Consider the following 26,108-nt stretch of genomic DNA (forward strand, 5'->3'; position numbering starts at 1 on the left):
ATCTATCTCTTTTTTATTATTCCTCAAACAAAATCCATATTCCATGTGCTGGTTATCTTTAATCTGTACTATTGCAATCCACTATTCTCTGCTATTCATCTGGGGACAATTATCTTCAAGTTAGCCCTGCACAACCCTGCTAGGCAATCTTTTCTTGTTTTTTGTTTCGTTTTGTTTTCTCTTCCCTCACCGTGGCAAACGGCTCTGTATCATTCATGTTAAAATTGCAGACGTTTCCCACTGCCCTTAGTCTTAGGACAATGAAAATCAGCTTTATCTTATGTGCTGATCACTATGCAACTGTAAATTATTTAGCGTTTTAAACAGTTCCATGAATTTTAACCAAGTATCTTTGGATCAGGAACAGATGGATGGATAGACAGATAGACAGGTAGGTAGGTAGATAAACAGATACTTATTGACTATTCAAATAATTATTTATCCTTTATTTACATCATCAGATGAAGGTACTGCTCTTAGCAGTTTCCTGTTGTAAATAGCTGCATGGTAGAGGGTATTGATTTAACATTCTTTGACTTCTCTTTTTTCTTAGCATTATTTAATGCTAAATTGTTTCCTTAATCTTATTCTTCCATTTCCATAACAGTTGTATGTATAAGTGCTCTTAATCACAGCATATTTTATGGTATTCCCTTTATGTTCCAGACTAGAATAATGATTATGGAAAATGAGAAATGTTAAAATTCAGATTCTGGGGCCCCATATTATCAGAGAATTCAAGTAACTTGGGATTGTGGTCAGCATTCTTCATTTCAACAAGGTGAATCTGATGTAAATAATTCCCAAGTCACACTTCAAGAAATATTTGAGATACATTATTATTATTCTTACAGGCTTTGTTCTTAGACCAAATATCATTCAATGTCTTATTGTGAGGATGAGAATAATAATATACAAGCCGAGCATGATCGCTCAAAAGATAAAATAAGCTACGTAGAAGTTCCCCACACAATACCTGGAATGTGCTTATTTATTTATTTTTTGTAATTAATTCTCTTATGAATGTTACTGTATGAAACACATGGTGAGTTAATTTATCGTGTCCCTGAGCAGTTTGTGTAATTATTGTATAGCTACAATATTTTTTGTTTATAATTTTCTGTAGCATAGAGGAGTAACTTTGTATAAAAGTTAGGGTATACAAATATTACTAGGAAGCACAGTAAACACTTTTAGAATATCAAAATAAGTTCAGCTTTTATAAGGGGACAAACTATAATCTTTAAAATGAAAGTTATTACATTTAGTAGCATAACTGTAAGATATATATTTAAACTGTCTAAAATAATAACTCTGAAATAGTAATTATTACAAACAGAATTAAAATGACATATAAAAATCTGAAGGTATATTAAAATCTTCAGATATTGTCCTTCCCCTAACAATGATCAATGTATATGAACTGCTCTTGTCATTTTCCAGAAACGTGGTCTAGAGTCACCCACTTTGGGAGGACTTCAAAATAAAATAATGAGATTAATATCTACTCTTTCTTTTCATCAAATTTAAAGGTCATGGGATTCTTCTGACCACAGTGAAATTCAAAGGTGAACCTTAAAGCAATTTAAAATTGAATTTATCCTCTTATATATATGTGTGAGGTTGCCCTTACTAACCATGATGATGGAGGCATTCAGAAAGAAAAATCTTTTAATATACCCCTTTCTTTCTCTACACAGGAAAAAAAATAAGTGGCACAAAGAGATTAAAGAAGCCTTGGAAAAATTGTGCATGGTGTCATGCATGTCTCAGTGCCCTTAAAATCTCATTCAATAAAAATAAAAAGAAATGATTACAGGTTATGCATCAATTTATGCAAAAGCATTTTGCATAATGGTGAAGAAAGTATAGTGAAGAAAATCAGAAAAACACAGTTACTTGCAAAACACTTTTTTTCTGGTTAACTCATCAAATTACACTCTTTTGGTGGTGAGCATATAAACTTACATTTATATAATATTTCTCACTTGAAAGGTCTACACTCTATGTATCCCCTGTGTCTTTTGTACTCACTTCCCTTGCAGATAGTAGCATGACAAGATGCAAAAAAAAAGGAAAAAAAAAAAAAACTAGCATATGGGGACAGATACTTAGATATTTATTCATCTGCTTAATTTTACTTTAAAACCTTTCCATCTTTTTTTTGTAACAATAGATAAAATTAGGTAATTTAAAAATTCTTAGCTGAAATTATTTCACGTATACCTAAGGATTCTTAATTTTTATAACATGCTTCAAAAATTTTCTATCTCAACTTTTATGTGAAATGTTACAAGAGGTTCAGTTAACACTAAACTTTGTGCTAGATCCTTGTATATGTAATTTCATATAAAAATGTACTCATATCTAACTTCTGTAAGAATCCTATGAGTAGACATTATACACTGTATAAGATGAGGAATCGCATGTTCAAATTATCTGCCCACAGAAGCAGAACTAATAAGTGGTAGAAATAAAAAATGGCACTATTATTTAATCATTGTTTTAGATGACAATGCCATGATCCTTTTAATTCAATACAGAAGTAGGAAGAAATGCTTTTCCTTTCTTTCTCATGCCAAGGAGAGTACCAGGCTCTTAATTTAAATGTAAAAACATTATTTAAACAAATGCAAATAAATGCATTTTTTTCCCGTTGTAAAAGTGTAAGAATTACCACATTGCCTTGGACCTGTGTCAGCTGTGCCCAATAAGCTGTCTCTGTCTGTGACAGGGAGGGACATATTAATCTCCTTCTTGAAATCAACATCACATTTGTGGTGTTCCAAAATACTGTCGATGTATCTAATATATCTTTAAAGATCTATCATTTATAAATTCATCTAAAATGTATAAACATAAATATACCCTTACATCTCAATTCATACAATTTTGAATGTCTACAGCAAGTTACCGTATATTTCATTCATTTGGTATTTTTCAATAAATGCTTTGGTACTATAATTTCTATTTATTCAATACTGTTTTCAATCCAAATTTGACCATTAATGTTTTCTATGAGAATAGCTAGGTGTTACTTTGCATTCTTTATTCAAATAGCTTAAAGTGGTATCTTAAATTTATGTTTGTTGTAATAAATTTACTTGATCCGACTCTATGATAATACACTAAAATGCCTAGTTTTAAACTATTACAGTAAACATTTGTTAACTAATACTGATAAGATCAGTAAGTCAAAACTAAATTGTAATACTGAGAAAATTTGATCAGAAAGAGTTTTTGATTTCTGAGAAGTGTTAATGTGGTAAAGTAAAAAGAGAAATGACATATTCAATAAAGTGTTTATTGAACTAATTAATTTAGGAAAAGGTCAAAAATAATGAGAAGTTTCTATTGAAGAGGTGGCCATGAAAGAAATAATAAAATGGATTATTTAAAGTAATTTTTAAGAATGAAGGAGAAACATAAAAGAGACAATAAAATTTATTTTACCAAGAAATGATTCATAAAAGGAAGTTTGTTAAGTTTGGGTGATTTAAATTAGAAATGTTTAAACATAAAATGTTATGCAGTCCACTTGAGTAGAAGTGGTCACTGAAGTGTTAAATGATGACTAAATATATATTTAAAAAAAAACTCCAGTGATGGAAAACTTTTATCATCTAGATATTCTAGAGAAAATTTTACTGAAAGCTGATGAGGAAGACATAGGTATTTTTCTGAGTAAGTAGACAATTTCTATTTAACTGAATACATTACATGCATCAACTGAAAAGGAAAAGGAACAATCATAAAATTAATATTAAGTAATACAGTGGATATAATTGAAGACATAAAAGTAGGCCATTACATTAGAAACAGTGGTTACAATTCTAGAGCTAAAGGTGGGAAGAAAAATGGAATGTGTGCTGCAATACTAGTGGAAAGCTCCCAAGATGAAGGCCAGTTCCAAAATTGGTTTAAAAATATAAAGCCATGGGGGGAAATCTCAATGCTTAGTGCCATGCAGATAAAGTAGCTAGCTTGCCACCTAAATATCTTATGTTTTAGCTCAAAGTGAGGGTAAACAAAGATTTCTTCTACCCAACAAAGGCCCTTCCTATTTCTTAGGGTTTCAGAGGTACAGGGTGATGAGACTTGAAATTATAAAGGCGAAGTCTGGCATATTCAACTGCAGTTATTAAGCACTATTCAACATATATTTATTCTATACAAATTTAGGGCAATAGTAGGATATTAGGAGATGTTATTACAAGGTTTTGAGTATGTGAATGTCTTAATTAGTGCAATATGTAACTCTCTGATTCTCTGAAGATATTCAATTCACTTTCAGTTCCAATGCTCATGTGCTGAAATACTGATGTTAGCTACTTCATTATTTTAAAGTCTGAAACATTGGGAAACGAATAAGACATACAAATGGTGATCAGATATCTGGTACTTCAGCATAGTCCTTGTTCTAGTTCCAAGGTTTCTTTTTTTGTTGTTTTTGTTGTTTGTTTGTTTTGTTTTCTTTTGAGATGGAGTCTTGCTCTGTCACCCAGGCTAGAGTGCAGTGGCATGATCTTGGCTCACTGCAACCTCCGCCTTCCGGGTTCAAGCAATTCTGCCTCAGCCTCCTGAGTAGCAGGGATTACAGGCATGTGCCACCACACCCAGCTGATTTTTGTAATTTCAGTAGAGATGGGGTTTCACCATGTTGGTCAGGCTGGTCTCGAACTCCTGACCTTGTGATCCTCCCGCCTCAGCCTCCAAAAGTGCTGGGATTACAGGAGTGAGCCACCATGCCTGGCCTCAGGACTTCTTAATGATTTCTACATAGCTACCAAAATGTAACACCAAAGCTTTCTTGGGACCTTGTATTAGTGTCAATTTCAACTACCCATTTACTAGCATTTAGCCTTCTTCAAAATCTAGAAACTACACTCTCAAAATATTCTTAAAATTTGTAATTGTTTAAAAATAATGCAATCAAAAAATTGAAATAAACAGATAAAATCAGAAAGATTTGTTTAAATCAAGCTGCTGTATGAATTAACAAATTTGTCTATCTTGCCTAAATGTTAGTCATAAAACTCTTAACAGATTTGTTTAACATTTATAGGAAGATGTTGCAGACAGAAATTTCCGAAAGCTTATGACAAAATTACCCATTCACACACATTTCTTTCCTAATCCCAGTGTTAGATTACTTTTCTTAGACCCAAAGTGAGAAGGTTTAGGCAGGCAATGCCCAAAAAATTGATTCAGGAGGAGACAAATGTCTTCACTAAATCTAAAATGCTATAAAATATTACAGTAGTATTTTACATTACAGAGAATACTACTATTTGAGGTGAGTCATAAATATCTTTACATATTTGATCACTGTATAACACAAATATACTACATTTTTTATTTCTCTACTTATATATGCATTCATAAGTATCTAAAGTCACCTTTGCCTATGACTATGCTAGACTATGATTTACCTAAAGGTAGAGAGTATTCATTATTTATCTTTGTCTTCCCTCATTTCTTGAACAGTATCCAGTAAATACTCAATAGATAAATTTTGCTGATCAATGTATTTGTTGTTTGACAAATGAATAGATTAATGCAAGAAAACATGGAAGAAGCATAGTTGAATACATAGGAATGCACATACATATACAGAGGTCTCATATGTGTGCATTCCCTATTCTGCAAAGAATGTATGGCATCATTCATAAGAATATGCTTTCACCTAATTATCAATTGGTCATTTCTCACTGAAAGAAACGTTAATCCACTATGGGAAACTTTTTACATATAAGACCAGAGAAAATAAGTTTTTAAATTTTATTCCTTCTTTCTTTCATTCACTCATTCTTTAATTCATTAATTCTTCCATTTCTAAATGAGATGATTACATTCTAGTAATCATAGCATATGTAAATTGTATTTATTCAGTCACGTAAATTGTATATCATTCAGTTCTTGTCCCAGGATAACAAAAATTTAATTACAGAGGTATTTGCTTGATGAGTACTTTAATGTGAAAAACGATTTTATGTAAAAAAAAACAAATATACAATTAAATGTAGTTTAATTCCATCAATTCATTTAAATAAATGATTATTTAAATTTAAGTGCTGGTATGGATGACACAAATACTGTATGCAAGTTTTGGAATTAGCCAGGCCTGGGTTGAAATCTAGGCTCCTCTCCTTACAAAAGATTATCTTCAAGCAAGTCACCTCATTTCAGATTACTCATTTCTCATAACAAGGAAGAGTAATACTTCCTGTGTGCATCCCACATTGCACTCAGATCTAGCCTCTTTTATTTTAACCTTAGTCTCCCCCTTAAATCAATCTTTCTTCTTTTACAGTTTTAATTTTTCTATTTTGTATGGTTTTCTCTTTCTTCCTTTTTTTTTTTTTTTTTTTTTTTTTTAGATAGGGTCTTGCTTTGTCATCAGGCTAGAGTACAGTGGCGCGATCTCAGCTCACTGCAACCTCTGCCTCCCAGGTTCAAGCGATTCTCCTGCCTCAGACTCCTGAGTAGCTGAGACTACAGGCGTGTGCCACCAAGCCCGGCTAATTTTTGTATTTTTAGTAGAGATGGGGTTTCAGCATGTTGGCTAGGATGGTCTCAGTCTCTTGACCTTGTGATCCGCCTGCCTCAGCTTCCCAAAGTGCTGGGATTACAGGAGTGAGCCACCATGCCCAACCCTTCTTTTTCTTTTTGTAAGGCAATAAAACTCAGCAAAAAAATTTTTGCAGGTTTTTTGAGAGATTAAGAGATAAAATGTACATAAAATTTGTATCATCTGGGTTAGTTTAGCCCAGCTGATAAATAATATGAATATTAAATTTAAAAAGTATATATGGCATACCAATATCAATATAATTATAATGTCTGATTTTATTCTCAACAGAAAAAAATAGGCTTAAGTTTTTCTACTCCTTTAACATGATGGCTTTTTCTGCTACCATCCTAATGTGATGATAATATTAGCAATTATTAATCTATTTTTTATTCTTAAGCAAATTTTGCTGGTAGGTATATGAGTCTAATTCTTGTATAGGAATTGTATAAAGTTAATTTGGGATCAAGTGCTAGGTTGAAGGTTAATTAATTTTATTGACTTGTTTAAGCACGGAACATGAGCATGAAATAAACCTTTGTCGTTATAAACATCTGAAATATGAGGTTGTTTACAGCAGTAAAATCTAAGAAAAGCGGTCTAATAAAGACAAAATAATTTAAATGGATAAACAGTTATACAAATAATATATAATGTATCGGGTTTGGTTTATTTGGTTATTCCTACCTACTGATTATATTTAAGGCCAAGAATATGTCCCCAAATCAAGGGAAAATAACATTACATCAGAGCTGCTTGATAATAGCTGCCCGATACACAACTACATAATTGTTCTTTATTAAGCAGTGCCACTTGTACCTCGAAGCACAAACTAGAGTTTAAATTTGGACAGAAAAATACGATATGTGTTCCTTTTGTTCCCCGTGGCATGACTGGCATGGTGAAAGCTAAAGTAACCTACAACCTCTTACCTAGAATCATAAAGGATAGACATTGATGTGACAGTTTTTCTCAGCCTTTACTGTTCCAAAAGACATGCACACTTCAGATTTTGTTCTTTGAAAATATGCCAAGGCGGGAGAAAGCAAATCAGGGACATAAAATGTCCTGACTTTTGAAATGTGAACAACACTGGATGCTGAAGTTGAATTGCTCAATATCCCTGCCGAAAAGTTGTGGTCTGTTTGAAATCACTCATGACAACTTCCTTAGGCTCTTCCTTAAGCATTCTCTAAGGGGCCACAAGGTCACTGGTCCACATGAAGGAGTGCTGCTCAGCCTGACAGCAGGTCTGGTGAAGAGCAAATTGTGCAGCCAGCCTCCTTTCTGCAAGGCCAATGTTTTGAGGAACCAAAGCTGTAATTAGCCATCACAATATAGAGGAATAATTCCTACCTTTCTAAAACTTGTGACAGAAACAGAACTCATTATCTTCCTCCCAAATGCGTTCCAACAAAGGCTTCTCCAATACCTGTGCATTTTCTTATGTACTACTCACCCTAAGGACTTGGAAAATAATGCTGAACACTTAATAAAATAATTAGATTGCAACAATCACAAAACTGAAGAATATGACAAAGTGCTTAATTCAGATCACTCTCTAAATGAATGTCCCTTTGGTACTTACATATTCACCTTGCATCCTTCTGCCTTAAAAACAAATCCACCCTAAAAATGTTTATAATATCTACTTCCTGCCCACGTTTTCTAAGGTAATTGAAGCAGGACACCCTAAATAGAACTTGAGCTGGCTTTACATATTGTAGCCCCCTTCCCAGTTGCTATTACTGTCACTGTCATTGCACTACTAAACTTGTTTATGCCAAATTTTACCTAATTTTCCATAAAAAGCACTTTTAAAAAATATTCTTTTTTATTGCTGGACCCCTAGAATTTCAAATTATGGCAAGTTCTGATTATTGTGTTTCTTGTCTATTGCAATGGTTTTAAAATTTTCATTTTGTGGGTTTACTATGTTGAAGACAATATTCTATGTTCTTTATATATATTACATTTTTAATCCTCAAATCAATCTAAAGAGGCAGATGTCATTAGCAATTTCCGTATTAAGATGAGAAAAGAGGTTCAGAGAAGAACAATTGAGCAAACAAAACAATGTGGGGTCCTGACAGCATAGACGGTCCTCTATACTGTTTTTTGTGCCTCGTTTACCATTAAACCCACTAGCCATTTTTTTAATTGAAAAATCTTTGTCTTCCTTTACATTGCAAATTAGGCGTCATTATGAAATCTATTTTTTCAAACCTATGGGAACTTTTTCTATCAGATGACTATGTCATTAAGACTTTTCTAAGACATACATATAGCTGTGACACTTCATATTTCAAATGTTATCAGTGTTCTCCTATTGCTATAGAATGAATTTCAAACTCTAGCTAAGCATACCATATTCCTGAGAATTATTTCATGGTCTAATGTTATTGTCCAATATTATTTCACCAGCACCATTTATCTTACACCACGCAAATGTCTGAAGCACAGGCTGTATTTCTCCTTGCCTCATGTTTTTCCTCAAATAGACTCAGGGGCTTCAAAGGACGGGGGATATACCTAACTTTCCTCTTATTCTCCATCTATTTTTGAGAGACAATCACAAAGTAAAAACATACAACAAACAAAAGGCAAAGAGAAGAGAAAATGAAATAAATCAAGTTTTTCTAGTAAGTTAAGATGGTGTATTAAGCCTGTCTAGTTCTTTACTTAGAGATATTTAGTGTGAGTTCCAGCACACTCAGGAAACATCATATAATAGTTTTAGAAAGTATCATAGAGATGAGAAAGCCGATCGAGAATCATAGTAAAATCATTTTTCTATTTTCTGACTCTCCATTCTTTGAAAATTTATTAAGGAAGATGTGTTATAATTATGATAGAACGATAAGTGTCTCATAAGCTGCCGTACCCCATAATACAATACAGGAACTAACACAGTAATTATTTAACAATATTCATTAAGAACATGTTACATGGAGAATTCATGCAACCTGTTGGGGTAAAATATATAAATCAGACATAACCTCTTACTTGAAGAAATTTACAACCTGCTGGAGAGAAAGACATATAAATTTAAAGGAGCCACGGAATAGAACAGGCAGCATTCCCAGGCCAATTTCATAAAAATATGTTTCATGTCCAAAGGCCACACACAGATGAGAGGTCAATTGTAGCCATAAAATATGGAATATCATAGAGTAATGTGATAAATGTAAAAACCTACGTTCCCCCTGACACACACACAGATGATGAAAGAAAGGAGATGATTTTATAAAGAACCATTTTCCCCAAAAAGATAAACAAAAAACAGATGCCCATATAAATCTAACCAAAAAAAAAAAGCAGGCAAAATGCTCCCGGCAAGTTATTTTTAGTGTTTGTTTCAAATGAAGAAGTAAAACATAAAAACTAACATTGCTATCTTGTTTGTGACCACATGGAGAATTGTTCTTGCTATGGGCAAGAGGCAATAATATATATTAGAGTGTCCTGGAGTTTTGCCGTCCTGCCATTTCAAAAACACTGAGTGTCTGAACTGATGTGATTTCCGAAGCAATGTAATATTAAAGTTAGGTCTTTTGAGTTCTCCCTTTTCTGACATTTCAAATAATTTTAAAATGTTATATTTTCTTCTGTTTTTAAAAGAGAATATTATATAAAAATTATCTGTACAAATTAGTTACCCAAATTCCAGCAATAAGAGATGTCATTGTTACCATTTTGATGTACTGCCTTTAATACTTTTCTCTGTGTATGTACGTGTTTATTATATATAGATATATACACATTTGTTATATATGTGTATATATTAATATATGTACATGTGTGTATATATACCTTTTATAAGATTGGGTCATATGCTTTATATATATTACATTATTAGCCACAACTTTGTGGCAACTATTCCTAATTTTGTATTTACTGTTTTTTGTTTCTGGGACGAAAATCCCTTTCCCTATATAGCCAGATGGCCCATTCCCACATTTACTTAAGGTCTTTACACAAGTACCATCATCTCAGGAAGGCTTTCACTGGCAATCCTAATATCAGATTTCAAATCTCCTCTCAAAATTCCATATCCCTCTTTTCTGCTCTGGTTTTCTCTTAACAGGTTTTAACATTATTAACATACTTAATATCGTAAACATTTATTTTATTTTCTGTCCCCACCCTCTTAGACATGAATTTCCACAAAGTCAATTTTTTTTTTATCTGTTCTGTTCACTGATATGTCCTCTAGTGCATAGGATAGTGTCTGGTATATAGTAGTTGGTCAGTAAATATCTGTTGATGAATGGATATAAGAGAATATTGGGGAGATATATATATATATATATAGATGATGAAAGAAAGGAGATGTTAACAGTATTAACAATAGGTTTTCTGTTATTCATTATTTTTGTTGCTAGTAACAATCTTTGTCTTATCAGTGTCTACATAAGTATTTTAGAGAAATTTTGGAAAAAATTGTATCTGGGACTGTGATTCTGGCCCAAGCTCAAACCATTTCTCGACAAAGTCCAAATAGAACTCACATTTAAATACATGAACCTCATAGTTTTATGGTATTCTAGTGAACAATTCGTCCAAATCCATGATATTGATAGATATGGGAAATGGGACACACAGAGAGGATGTAACTTGCCCAAAGAGACAGCTTGAATCTATAACACTGGACATAATATTTCTAATTCTTAGTGTTAGTTTCAGAAAATTAATGATATGAGTACCAAGAAATTTATGTAAATTTACAGAAGCTTATATCCTAGAACAAAATAGTAAAGTAGGAACAAATAAAAACACCTAATTATTGAATTATACGGTGTTGGTTAAAGTAGAGAAAATTCAGATAATGGAACACTGGGCACCCATTAAAACTAAAAGCATTTAATTATACAAATTAACATGCAATGCTGTTTGTAATGTATAGTAAATAAACTAAGAGTGTATCATAGGGTCTCAATTTTTAGTATATAATAATCTGCAAAAGTATATTTACATAAAGGAACTGAACGGAAACCAAAATAACAGTAGATAATACTAGGAAATGTGGATATTGTAAGAAATTCTCAGAATTGCTAATTTTTTATTTCTAAAAAAGTCTATGGTCTCATAAATAATAAAATAAGGTGAATTTAATACTTGCTTTTAAAAGTTTGTTTTTTAATTATAGTATGAGAGGAAATACTTTATATTATTCTCTGTTCAAATGGAGAAAGAATTGAGTTAGGTGTCTCTAGGTATACAGAGAACCTTTAGTAATTTCTCAGAAGAATTACTATTAAAAAAAGATCAGAAGAAAATGAAATATGTACAAAAATATGGACTTTCAAATATTTGCTACTTGACTACAATGTCAAAACTTTAGCCAGGAGCTTCTTGGGAAAATAGAAGCTAGAGTATGGAATGCCCAAGGAAACTCCAACAAGTTACCTCAATAAAACCATATATCACAGTGGTACACCTTCAAAATTTAAAAATACAAGCTAGTTTTAATAACAGTCAAAGTCACACAGAAACAAAAAAGACCTAGTGCCACTAAGCACAGATTTTAAGACCAATTGTATCTGTCCCCACATAGCATTTCTTTCCCATGGAAGTTTTTATATGTACATGCTAGTATCATCATCTTAAAGAGGAAGAAACTAAAGTTTGGAGAGGTTAATAGACTACACCAACAGTAATAGAGGAATATGTACGTGAATCCAGGGAAGTCCGAATCCAGAACTTGTGTTCTTTCCTGTTAATGTTTCTTCCTGTAGAATCAACAGAACTTCTTTACTGTCTGGCTCACCTTTGATAGTGAAGATACTGGACAATAAATGGGTCCCTCTAGTGTTGTCAACATAGGAGACTGATGTGAGCAGAATAATAAATATGCATTCAAAATCCAGAAAACAGGAGGAATACTTCTAAAGGGGGGAGTCCCTGACCTCCTCACTCTCCTCTACTATGTCCCTTTGTGAATGCCCAAACACTGGTGATTTATATCCAGGAGAAGTTTATTAGTACATTTCAATATCTCCCTAGTCCTCAGTGGTAGGAGTCTGCAAGAGGAGTGGTTGCTGTGCTGCGGAGGATATATAACCAAAAAGAGGCTATAGAAATGTGCAAAAACCGATAGAAATATGTTTATTTGTTTGTTTTCTTTTTGAGACAACATTGCCCAGGCTGAAATGCAGTGGAACAATCACAGCTCACTGCAGCCTCAACTTCTCTGGCTCAGGTGATCCTCCCAGATCAGTCTCCCAAGTAGCTAGGACCACAGGCGCACACCACCATGCCTGGCTACTTTTTTAATTTTTATTTATTTATTTATTTATTTATTTGGTAGAGATGGGCCAACTTTTGCCATCTTGCTCAGGCTAGGCCCAAAATCCTGAGCTCAAGTGATCTGCCTATCTAGGTATCCCAAAGTGCTGGGGTTACAGGCATGAGCCACCACACCTGGTCTGAAAATATGTTGTTAATATACTGGCCACCCATGGGTTTTCCAGCCAAATTGCATCTGGTGATGCATCAAAAAACCAGCAGTCTTCCTTCATTTTGCCCTGTCTCTGACCCCTTTAGTGCAAATGGCAGCAGTTATGCTGAGGTGGTTGAATCCATGAGCCACACCCATAATCCTTTATAGCAAATGACTGTTCAGCCATACCCTTGATTTCTTCTTCAGAACATATTTTCTACTTAATTTTTCAACATGGCGAGGCTGAGAATTTCCAAATCTTCAATTTCGCTTAACAATTCCTTCAATTTATCTTTCCCCTTTCACTGTTTACTGTCAGCAGCAAGGAGAAACCAGGCCATGACTTCAACATTTCGAATAGTCTCTGCTAAGTGTAAGATTAATCACTTGCAGTTTCTACCTTCCACAAAACACTAGACAGAACAGAGTTCAGTGGAGCTCTTTGTCACCTTATAACAAAGATTACCTTTCCTCTAATTTCCAGAAACATGTGCCTCCTTTCTATCTGAGACCTCACCAGAAGTAACTTTAACATCCATGTTTCTACCAATAATCTCTTCAAAGTAATTGAGGCTTTTTTTTTTTTTTTTCACATGTCCCTCAACATTCTGCCATCTTCTACCCATTACCCAACTCCAAAGCCACAGTCACCTTTTTAGGTATTTGTTACAGCAGCACCACAATTCTGGTATCAAAATATTCATTAGTTTGCTATGGCTGCCATAAAATCCACAATGAATGGGTGGCTTACACAACAGAAGTTTATCTTCTCAAAGGCTGGAAGTCTGGGATTGAGGCATCAGCACATTTTGGTCTCTTCTGGGGCCTCTCTTCTTGGCTTACAGATAGCTGTCTTCACGTTGTCTGTTCATTCACATGGCCATCACTGTGTGTACAATGTGTCTGATACTTCCCTCTCTGTTCTTATCACCCTTCTTACAAAGACACCAGTCAGATTGGATTCGGAATCACCATAATGGAAACTTTTTTTTTTTTTTTTTTTTTTTTTGAAGCAGTCTTGCTGTGTTGCTCAGGCTGGAGTGCAATGGCGCAGTCTCAGCTCACTGCAACCTCCGCCTCCCGGGTTCAAGCCATTCTCCTGCCTTAGCCTCCCAAGTAGCTGGGACTACAGGCATGCGCCATCACACCTGGGTAACTTTTGTATTTTTAGTAGAGATGGGGTTTCACCACGTTGGCCAGGCTACTGACCTCAAGTGATCCGCCGACCTCGGCATCCCAAAGTACTAGGATTACAGGCGTGAGCCACCATACCTGGTCATTTTAAACTCAATCACCTCTTCAAAGGTCCTATCTCCAAATACAGTCCCATTCCAAGGTACTGGGTATCAGGTCTTCAAAATATGAATTCAGGGAGAGGGAGGCACAATTCAGCCCATAAAATGACAAAAGAATTCTCTCTCTCTGTGTGTGTATATATATATATATATAAAATTTTCCCACTGAAATTTAATTTATTTAGTTTGAGATCTTAAGTCCAATTCAATCAATATTTACTATATCTATGTGCCACACACAGGGATACCTGAGTTGAGACTAATGAGATAATAAGAGTTAACTAGAAAAAAAGGAGACACATTTGGGTTCAGTGAGCTATTTGACCATAGACACCTAAGTATGGAATGGTGCTGTGTTATGCAGTGAGTATATGTGTGTGTGTGCGCCTGTGTTCACGTTAATAGAATAGTAGTAGTGGGGCAGGTAGGGTAATTACATTTCTTTATTTTGAGCATGAAATCTATTGTGGATATTGCTGAGAAGTAATGTTGGGGAGCTAAGTTTACAAAAAAAAACTTAAATTCAATGTAAATAATAGTCTAACACTAGGGAAAAATCTTAGCAGTTAGGAAGGCATGGTCAAGTTACTATTGAGCTCAATAATTCTTCACAGTAGTAGTGATTTCTATAGCTCACAATAAAACTTATTTAATAGTACAAACATTGTCAAAATAACACATTATATTTTTTTAAAAAAACATTGTTTTAATATTATTCAATATATCTACTTTAATAAATGTAAAAATGTCCCCCAAATAAATGTGGAAAAAATCTAGTTTTTGTTCTTTTTCCTAGGCTTCTGTTGGCATTTTCTGTTTATTCCACACATAGTTATAAGTAAAAATGGCCATCAAGAGACAAAAGTGAATCCTTTCAACGAACAGATTTGTTCCTTAAATTGAAGGCTACAGTAATAACATTTCTTTGTGGGGAAAACTGTCACCTTCATAGATCTGGATACTATATAGATAGTCCAAAAGTGCATAAGTTTTGCACAATTCAAATAGTTTTTCACTCCATGAAGAAAATAAAAAAATATTTCCAACAAAACTAAAGCAAGCACTATATTGTATCTCTGAAAGCAATGTATGTTTCCTATAAAGGTTTTTAGATGAAATAGTACATACTTTTCATTAACAATACATGACCACTGCCAATTGAGATCCGTGACTAAAAACTATTTCCAAAAATCTCCTCTGGTGAGGAGCATTGACCACTAGAAAGATATTCTGAGGTTTCATATTCCCTTAGCTGGACTTTTTTATTGTCCAGGGATCATTGACACTTTATTTTAAATTTTACTTATAGTCATTTACATTTTAGTACCATGTGATTTATAAATATCTTAGGTAAAACAAGGACAATCTCACATATTCTGGAAACTTCAAATCTGAGGAACATGAGTGTGAAATCCTCCTGAACCATCTCTCTCTCCTTCCCAGGCCCTAATAGCAGGCCTTGAATAGTGCAAAACAGTCTTCTTAAATACATTAGTCTTGTCATAAAAATATTTTCCTCTAGATCCTACTTACTGTTTTTTTTTTCATTTAATTCATAACCAAGTTTTCAGAAAAGAATCTACATTTTTCTCTACTTCTTCTTCTTTCAATTAATTAACTATAGTCTCGTTTCTATCTCTATAGTGCTTCTAAAACGTCTGTCACAATGACCACCTAACTGAGAAATCCAGTAAACCACTTATAACACTTGTCCTCTTTGAACTGTCTGGAGTTGATACTCATTGGCACTCTACTCCTTTGATTTGTAGGAATCTACTCTTCAGTAAATCTCCCTCAACTTCTAAATCTTCTCATTTACTTTTGTTGATTCCTGCTTGAGACAGTACCCAAATAGTGGTATTTCTGAGGGTTCCAACCTTCATTTTCTAACCCTCTTTCTATAAACCCACTCTTGTGTCATGGTATAAAATGTACCTAATAAACTGTTCCCAATATATCTCTTTAGCCTTCTCGTCTCCTGTTGTGCATATAACCTTTTTCTATTCTCAGCTACCTTGGCCTTTTATTTTTAGACCTATTCTCCTTTGATTGTGCTATACCCTCTTTTGAAAAAGATGTTCAATCCCTTCTTTCCCATAAAACTACAATATGTTTTCTAAAAATACCGTGAAGATGTCTCTTCATGTATAAAGCCTCCCACTCTCCCACTAAGAATCATTCATTGATCTCTATTCAATTATTTTCCCAGAGCACTTTGGTCATATTTCTATTATAATAATTAGCAAATGATATTTTAATTTTCTAAAAGCCATTCATCTTCCTAAAATGAATTTTAAGTTCCTCTAAAGTAAAAACTATTGAGATTGTTACAGCATAAAGACTGCAATGCAGTATTTAAGAGTTATAACCAGGGTAAGGACTTTAGAATTGAACAGGACTGGTCTGAGTCTCAGACATCCACCCCTTCCTAGTGTGTGACCTTAATGTTGTAATCTATGAAAAGGGAATAACAGATAATAAAACTTATGTGTAACCATCTAACTTCACACTTAAAGTGTGTAAAGGGTTTAACACAGTAAGTGGTACAGAGTATTTGTTAGGTCAGTTTTAGCTGCTATTAATTGTCTTCAAAAATTTATAGAGATTCACTCATCATAGATTATTACTAAATATTTAGTAAAGGAATTGATGAATAAACAATAACAGTGTAATTCTTCCTTGCTTCTTATATGGTTTAAGTGGGTGAGGAATGCAGTACAGTCGTCTTCAGTATCTGTGGGGAACTGGTTCCAAGACTTTCCCAGGATACCAAAATCCTCAGATGCTCAAGTCCCAGATAAAAAATATGGCATTGTATTTGCATATAAGCTATGCACACCCTCCCCTATATTTTTAAATCATCTCCAGATTATAATACCTAATACAATGTAAATGCTATGTAAATAGTTGTTTTACTGTATTGTTTAGAGAATAACCACTTGGGAAAAATCTGTACAGAAAAATTGTGTCCGGGCTGAGCCTGTACAGACTTGAGAAAAGTCTGTACGGGAGTCAGCCCGGACATAATTTTTATTTCCAAATACTTCTGATTTGCACTTGGTTGAACCCACGAATGTGGAGTGTAGGGATATAGAGGGCTGATTGTATACACATTATGCCCACTATCAGAATAGATTTTAAGGCATAGAAGACCAAGGTATACACATTTCCAAAGAGCCAAATACAAACAGAGATAGAGACACAAGTACACAAAAGTAGCAGAGGTTGCTCTAAACTCCCACAGTTAACATATTTCCTGGTTGCGTTTATCAGGCCAATTATCATTTTTAAATTGTATGACTTTGATGATACTTGGTAAGAGCAAAAAGTGGAAAAAGATATCAATGTGGGCTGCTACACCCGTGAGAGATTTTTACTCTGGTCATATAGGTACGTTCTCTGGACAGGGAGTCATCCAGAGACCTATTTATGGGTGGGAAAGGTGGGCCTGAAATGGATATATTTTGCCCAGAATTAGTGACACAGGGGCAGGACAAATAAAGACTGGGATTCAGAAGAAGCATTACTGGTGTTCTAAAATAGAAATAAAATGAGTACCTGAATCCATTTTTGGTCAAGGAGAACCTTAGATATACCAACTCTGAAATGTTAATGAATCTATTGCTCTCTTTCTTTTCTCTGGTTGCGATGCCCAAGTTCAAGCCCTCATCACTTGTTACTTGAAGTGTGGTGAAACTTTTTGATGTAGAGTCCCTGTAGGTGATCTCCAAGACTTTCCTTTACATGCCAACAAGTATCACCTTCACAACAAAACTCCTTCAGCTCAAGCCTCTGCCTCAAGTCTTAGCAACTCATTGTGAATAAAATAGTAGCACTTTGCTAATAAAATATCTCAATTTTAATACAATTGTGCTTTAAAACAACTACTAGGTACTTTGAGATTACCAGAAGTTATCAGATTCCAATCAGGGCTACTCATTATGACACTGGTTATTAAGGAGTATATGCCAGATGTGATCGATCTCTAAAGCTCAAATGCACAATGCAAAAATAATTTCCATTATGAAGAACATTAACAGTTACCCTAAAGGTGATCCTGGAAATTTCTCAGAGGAGATATGAGTTTACTATTGCATATATATTCAAAACACCACAAACTGAATCAAGAAAGAATGATTTAAACTATTAAGAAATAAAGTTTCTGGAAATTTTACTTAGAGTAAAAAGGTCTTACTCTAAGACCTTTCATCTGTAAAGAGGTCTTACTGATGAAGGTAGGGCAGTTCTCAGTAAAATTTTGGGAAACAAAATAGAGCGCTTCATCTGTGCTTGAAATAAGTCAGTTACTAAATAAAAATTATTCCAAATACAGCATACGGAAGTAGTCTTAAAACACCTGCTTCCGTACTTCTCTAAAAGCTACTATTTTCTAGCAAATGTATTTTTATTAGACAGCTCCACAAGCTTTTTCATTTTCTCTGTTATATTTCTAGACACTCTAGCAGTCTGTGGTGCAAACACTTGTTGGTGAGTGAAGCAAAGGTTAAGTGTGTATGACACAGATGAGCCCCGAGATTAAGTATACTCTGTGAAATGCATGTGGATGTTCATGATTTAAACCAATGAACTGTAGCCTGAAATGATGTCACACGAAGCGCAGCAGTAAGTGGAAGGTTAAACCTACTTGCATCTCGGCTCATTAAACGCAGTTAAAGTGCAAATCCCCTCATTCTGACAGTAGTGATCACAAGGGTTCTCTTTCTGGTCACAGCGCTGACTTTTAAACCCCACAGAGCATCTGCAGAATTTCAGTAAAATACAGCTAAATAAAGCATCTGACTTTTTTTGCCAAATATGTTTTAAATTCATTTCATACAGAGATAGTAACATTTGAACAAAAAGGTTCCCAGATGTGCGCACCTGTCTCTCAAACACACTCATCACATGCTACTCTGACAAGGTCGGGAGCGGGATGCAGATGTGGACAATCAGATCATGGAGGGGAGGAAATACTAAATTCCAGATTTTCTCAGGAGCACTATGAATATACCCAATACGTTTCCTAGGTGTTGAGAAACTCGGACACTCGAGTTAACTCTAAAGGAGCCAGGGGCTTAATAGGTTTACATAATAAAACAGTCAAAGTCTTATACAAACATCAACTAGCATTATACATTTGAAAGAATATTACAAGTTCTTGTGAAAAAAAAATGGCCATAAGTGCTAAAGGATTCATAAAAGATGATTATCTCTGGGCTTCACATATCAGAATAAGGTCAATAAAATTATAACAATTTTCTCTGGCATTTCCAAGTTCAAAGGTCTATGCATGTCTGAAATGGTACAATGCTAAGAACAGAATGAGCTCTTCCTCATGAAATCATTAGCAGTTTGATGAAAGGAGATTCTGCAGCACATGAGCTGATGAGGGACAATACTTGATCAGAGATGTCCATGAAACACTCATTTAAAATTACCCCAGAAAAGGAGAATAATAGAACAGGGATTTCATGTACATACAAAGGCTTATTATAAAATGCCCATGACTTGATTAAATACTCACAGACACACAGGTACATTTGTCTCGGGGTCCAGCTGGCATGTGCCACCATTGTAACAGTAGCCATCACATAACTGACAGCTAGAGGCAATCTTTCCATTAGTGCAGCTGCAACAACAAAGAAAAACAATTTCATTGTTATTGGCAACATTATTGCTGAGAGCTGACATAAACTCTCTGTGGATGAGAATATTCATCATACAGGAGAGATGGAGTGGCTGGTTAAAAGGAAGGTTTCAGGAAGTCTGACTCACTAGAGGCAGTTTTATTTAATTTATATCAGAATTATGCCATAAAATTTTTCTTCTGATAGTTTTCAAATTTTCAACCAGTTCATTTAATATAAACATTTATATAGCTAGATATATGTGCGAAAAAATATACTCTAATGTCTATCATTTACACTTCCGGGAGACATTAGCATCAGTATCTTGTTCCTTTTTCATGTAAGTAGGGTTTGGTGACATCTGTGTGAATGATAAACCACATGATCAAGTACTCTGGAAAAAAGTGCTTTAGCTTTTCTTCTAAAGTGGAAAATCTGTTTCAAAGAATGCTAAGACTTTTAGACCCCACATTTCATAAGAAAGTGGAGGGTTATCCTGTAGCCACTTTTATCCCACTGTTTCTCTTTGAATATGTACTGTAACTAATGTCAAACTATTTTTATTCTAACATAAAAAAACATGGAGTAGTTCATAAAAAAAGTTATGTTATAGGAGCAATGTGCAATATGGCAACAAAGTAATGAGACAGGCTTTCTTGAAAAACTTACCAAAATGTTTCTGAGTTAAAGTCACATCACATGTTAGGGATAAGAATAAATAGCTACTGCTACACTGTAAAAATAAACATAACAATACTGGGAAAAACACAGACATTTTTTACTTGCCATGTTACATTTTTTAAATAAACAAATTAGATTGGACAGTGAAAACTGTTGAGTGAATGCAGAAATGTGCATCAACATTTCAAATTATCCAGGGACCTACTCTGTGGGTCAAAACCAGAATTAACAACAGATCATGCTGGCAATTCTGATCATGTGGTCATGTCAGTATTAGCTGCTATGAAACAATCAATGGTATCACAGTGCATCTGGACATAACCTTGACAAAAAAATCAGGCTACAATATCGATTGATCACTTTGATCCTTTCCATGATAGATATCTATTGCAGTGCATCTGTCATAGGGTGATTCCTAATGATAGGTGAGATGCCTAAAAATAATTGGTTGACATGTAGTTCATTTATTCTATGCATGTTTATTTGACCTCATGTGGGTTGTGTAGCTACTGGAAATGCCCTCAACTGCTTTTAACATTAATTGGTGTTTAATTTGAAGATGTTTCTGAAAAGCTTAGATTGTGAAATCACATTTCTTTTCAAGGTAAACAGGAGCAGTGAGCAGTGTAACTACGTACAAGATGTGAAATAAAGATATAGGTAAACAGAACAAGACATAGAGAAGGGGTGGGTGGTCTCAAGTTTGTACAGAGACTATCCCATCCTTTATAACCTATGGAGGCACCCTAATATGGATGCAGTGAATTAATTAGCATGCAGTGGTATTGGTGTCTAATAGACTAAGTGCATCTGAGGGACTTTTACTTGTCCTCCATGCCCAGCCTCTTTGAAAATCCTCAGGTCAAAAAATTATAGTTTCTTGTTTTATCAAAGGAACAGCCTCAAAAGGGAAAATTAGCTCATTATACATTAAATGATTTTCTACAAAAAAAGATAACTGTTTATCAAATCTCATCATCTAAAAGAGACAAAAAACCCTAATTGATTGCTTTTAAACCTGTGCTTCCAATGGATACAAAAGATGTTGCCTCTTTTTCCCTCTAAAGTTTGTGTTTGAATCCTAAGTTGAATAAAGAAATTAGACATTTTAAATGTGAAATACCAGTAGTTAAAATCATTACAATACATCAAAGAGTGCAGCTCATATTTTAATGTAACTTTTCATAATTTTCTTTTTTAGAGGCATTCAGCATACGTGCACACAAACACACACACACACAGAATACGTGATGTATCACTTTCCAAAAGTTAATTACTAGTTATTCAGTCCACACAAATAGTTCCCATGACAATGGTGATCAAAAAGACGTAATTTAGGTTATTCAAGATTATGATCAAGTCTTTCTTCACCAGTATTCACTTTGATTTCCAGAAAAGAGAAAAATATGCAATTGGCTCTGTTTTAAAGATTATACTCACTGTACTTGATAGAGTACCTGTTCTACTTAACAGTTCATAGGCTGTGCATTAGAAACACAACTGCCTATTTGTAATAACAAATATACTTGATGGCTTGAATTTTCCTAATTAAGTAAAAATGATTAACTTTATTGCAGTTTTGTTCTACTATCTGTTCTTGACCTATAAAACAGAAATTCTAACATCACTGTAACGTCATTTTAATGCTAATATGAAAAGTATCATAGAAATAAAAATGAACTTTAATCATCTAACATGTCTCAGAAAAGCCAAAGAATTATGTTTGTATTGTCATGTTCAAGTGTTATAATATATATACTATACATTATATATACTATATATAATATATATAGCCTATTTAATAAATCAAGTATTATTATATTCCTAGTTTAAAAGTTCCACTATCTCCTCATTATTAGCAATTGTTATTTATCCATTTTTATATATACATTTCCAAAATGATCATTTAAAAAACACAAACTCTTATGTTGCACCTCAGTAGCCTGCTCATTGTGAGAATCTGGTGTTTTTGTTTTGGAGAAGGCACTTTTGACTTTATAGCAAGCGATACTCAGGGACCCTCATCCCTGCCCTTTCTTCCTTACATAAAGGGAAGAGGGTCTGCATCTCCACATGAGCTTTTCCAAGGTAAAATGGGTAGGAAACTTTGGCTCACACCATTTCTCAGATGTGATCTCAGATTCCCCAGAGATCATGGGCTGAGATCTCTGGGGTAAGTGGAATGGAATTGTAAAGAAGATTCCACAGCTTATCCTGATATATATGGTGCACAGGACATAGAGAACAATGTACACTCACTAATTGAAATACAGATCTGTCATCCTACAGTTTCATCACAAAGAACAAATGAGCTTTATGAGGAAACATGATTTGGATAGTTTATATGAAAGCGTGTTTCGCTTTTATGTACTTTTCAAAGGCACATATTTATATATCAGTCATATTTTCAATTACTTTACTAAAAAATGTACTTTCAAATATCCCAATTTTGCAGGTACGTAAATGTCATTCATAATGATAATACAAATCATATTTAGAATAAATTCTAAAATGAGAGTAAATAAAAAAGAGTTGATGCTCTTTGTAATAAAATTTTATTGGGCCTTGTTTGGCAGAGCAACATAACTCATCTGGCACCCTTGGCGAGCTCTCAGCGGAAGCTGTGACATGGACACTTTATGGCATGCTTTCCTATCTCATATTCTTATTTATTATACTCCCAAGCAAGGCAAGTGATAGAGTCCAGTCCTTTATAAGCCCTTCCTTTAAACAGCTATTAAAAGAGGTCTGGAGTGAGGATTGATCTCTAACCTCAGTGGCATAAACTTGTTTCATGATAGAAACTGAATGGCACCACCCTTTGGCCGCAATGTTCTGCTTTCCATTCACTTAATCTTAAAGCCAAAGAGCAAAAGGCAGTGCGATGAAAGTCAAACTCGAAGATTTTTGTTTTAGTTACTTCCCAGAACACATTATTCCTTCTGTTTGCTTTGATCATAATGTTCAAAGTCAGATTAAGAAAAAAGGATTAATGTGTGTTTTCATTAGACAGGTCTTTTGCTCCTCCTTCAACAAATCAATGTGCAACAGAAAAGCAAACCTACTTATTGTCAATAACAGTGATGAAACAATTAACAGCCTGAGCTAATCTAATTGAATAATTGAATAATATTACATGTAGTTTTTGAAAGTATGCTGAATGCCGGCATTTCTTGCTTACTCAGGAATATTTCGTACAGGGAATGATATGACCATCTTATTACATAATGGATTTTCATAATTCCCAGATATTCACAACAGATGTTGAATAAGTTCAGGTCAAATTAAAGTGAACTAGACTTACTCTCTAGTCATAAAAACTGCAATGGGCACAATACAGAATTTTAGAATAAAAACAATCTACAAAGGTTTTACAATTTATTACTGAACCACAATGTCCACTGGGGTCCAAATCCTTTTATAAATTAAGCTGGATGTACACTTACTTGCAAAATATATCTTCACTGTCTTTATTTATAATGCAGTGCCCCCCATGGCACCTTACACACTTGTCAACCTCACATTTTGGTCCTTCATAGCGTGTTGGACAGACACATTGAACACTTCCATCATCCCCAATGGTACATGATTCAGAATTCACACAATAGTGGTGGCACACATCTAGGAAAAAAAGGCAAAACAGAAAAATAAAATTATATTACAGGACATTTTTCTTCAGTCATAATTAAGGTTACTCTTTCATTTATTACTTAAAAATAATAGGTAGATTATTTACAAAAGCAGCTTATAATTACACATGAAGTAGAATTCTTTAATAATGCTATTGATTCTCCTCTTTGAGTTAGACATCATTTTCCTCTGGCTAAGAGAAGAGAGCTTATATTGCTATAATGCTAGCTGACAAACTCTTTTGGTTCTGAATATTAAAGCTAAAGTTAACAAGTTCCCTTAGCTTTCTTTCTAATGAACAACATAAGTATAGTTTGAAATGAACAGAAACGCTTAACATTTCTTTGGATGTCATTTATTGTTGCCTCCTTCCCTCCTCTTTTCATCCAGAGAACAGAGTAATGTTCGGGTGTTGGACGCTGAAAGAATGAGGGTCGTGATTAAATCGGTATACCACTGGAGGCTATATGAGTAAGCCACAAACTGTTTCTTATTAATGCAGAATGTTGTCAAATCGACAAAACCGTGTATGCCACCCAGAAGGACTGCTGAGGGCAGTCACCATCCAGGCACAAATGTTTCTTATGATTAGGCATAATTGAGGCCTGTCAGTAACAATATAAACCTGTGATCAATTAAGCAGCCGACCTGCTCTTGTTACCCAACAAATAGGAAGGGCTGTAGAAGCTCGGCAGTTGCCTTTGCTCACTAGAAGCAGAGAGATCTCTTCTTCTTCCCCTGGACCTTTCCTTAAAGCAGTTTCTTTTGTCTTAAGTTTTCATTTCTAAGTTCGTCCCTTCATTCAGTCTCGTAATGACGGTCTCAAGCAGTAACAGTAGTAACTGCTGTAATGACGGTCTCAAGTAGTCACAGTGGCAGTCAGCCACATGTGGTGAGAAGAGGACTCCTACCCCTGCACCAGACTTTAGTGTTGTGGAAAGAAGCCTCCCTGTACATGTAGCAGAACAAACCCAGGTATTTTCTGCATGCCTGAGCAGGTGAGCAAACAACGAGTTATGCCTCTCATGGAACTCCGAGAGGAAAGCAAACTGGGAGACTAACACCCATCGTTCATGGGGAATAATAACAGAAATCTAGGCTATTCTCCTTTTCTAACTTAAGAGACTAATCTTCCCATCAGTCACGAAACTCCCTGTAATTTGAACCTATTGTTTTGAAGTCCATTTCTCATTGAGCATCACAGACGATTTTCTCAACTAGAAAGGAGCACTTCACCCAAATATTTCTATACCCCTTGAACATGCATAATGAAACAAAGACCATTTAATAATATAACAACCACTCTAACAATAAAATTAGACATTCTGCTTCTGTCTTTTGAAAAGCAAACATGTCTATGTTTTTATATATGAATATATTACAATTTATCACACTTAAATATTGAAATTAATAATATAAATGATCCTATGCAAAATAGTTGATTAAATTGATTCCAGGCTTTGCATTTAGAAGATGCAATTTCCTTTTATCTACTTAATTGTGAAGCAACATTAAATGAGATTAGCTGAGATAAAAATCACAATTTATATACTTCATCCTGCTATATTGACAATTATAATGGGTAAGAAAAATTAAAACGTAATTTATAATTCTCATGTTTGTTTATCTAACCCTTTATTAAATCAGACAAATTAAATTTATTGACAGACTTGCTTCATATTTATGGAAATTTATTTCAAGCATTCCCATGCTTGCTGTTGCACTGTGCCAAGTACTTTCATTGAGATTTAGGGTTGAAGCCTATTAATATGGGTTTTGGCTATATTTAAGACATATAGCACTTTCAAAAGGTAAGAGAGTTGGAGATCTGAAATTTAACATAGTGTTAATAGCCATACATT

General features: G+C 34.3%; 1 protein-coding gene across 1 annotated transcript in view; it reads right to left on the reverse strand.

Moving 5' to 3' along the window:
* Nucleotides 1-26,108, reverse strand: part of LRP1B (LDL receptor related protein 1B) — a 1,943,477-nt gene that overhangs the window by 18,828 nt on the left and 1,898,541 nt on the right. Inside the window, exons 85-86 of the mRNA XM_055261032.2 lie at nucleotides 24,063-24,237; nucleotides 19,833-19,937 (exon numbers count right to left, since the gene is read on the reverse strand). Coding sequence (XP_055117007.1) covers nucleotides 19,833-19,937; nucleotides 24,063-24,237 — 280 coding nt within the window. The remainder of the gene's footprint in view (nucleotides 1-19,832; nucleotides 19,938-24,062; nucleotides 24,238-26,108) is intronic.

This window comes from Symphalangus syndactylus, chromosome 22 (genome assembly GCF_028878055.3).
Source record: "Symphalangus syndactylus isolate Jambi chromosome 22, NHGRI_mSymSyn1-v2.1_pri, whole genome shotgun sequence".
In the NCBI taxonomy this organism is placed as follows: domain Eukaryota; kingdom Metazoa; phylum Chordata; class Mammalia; order Primates; family Hylobatidae; genus Symphalangus; species Symphalangus syndactylus.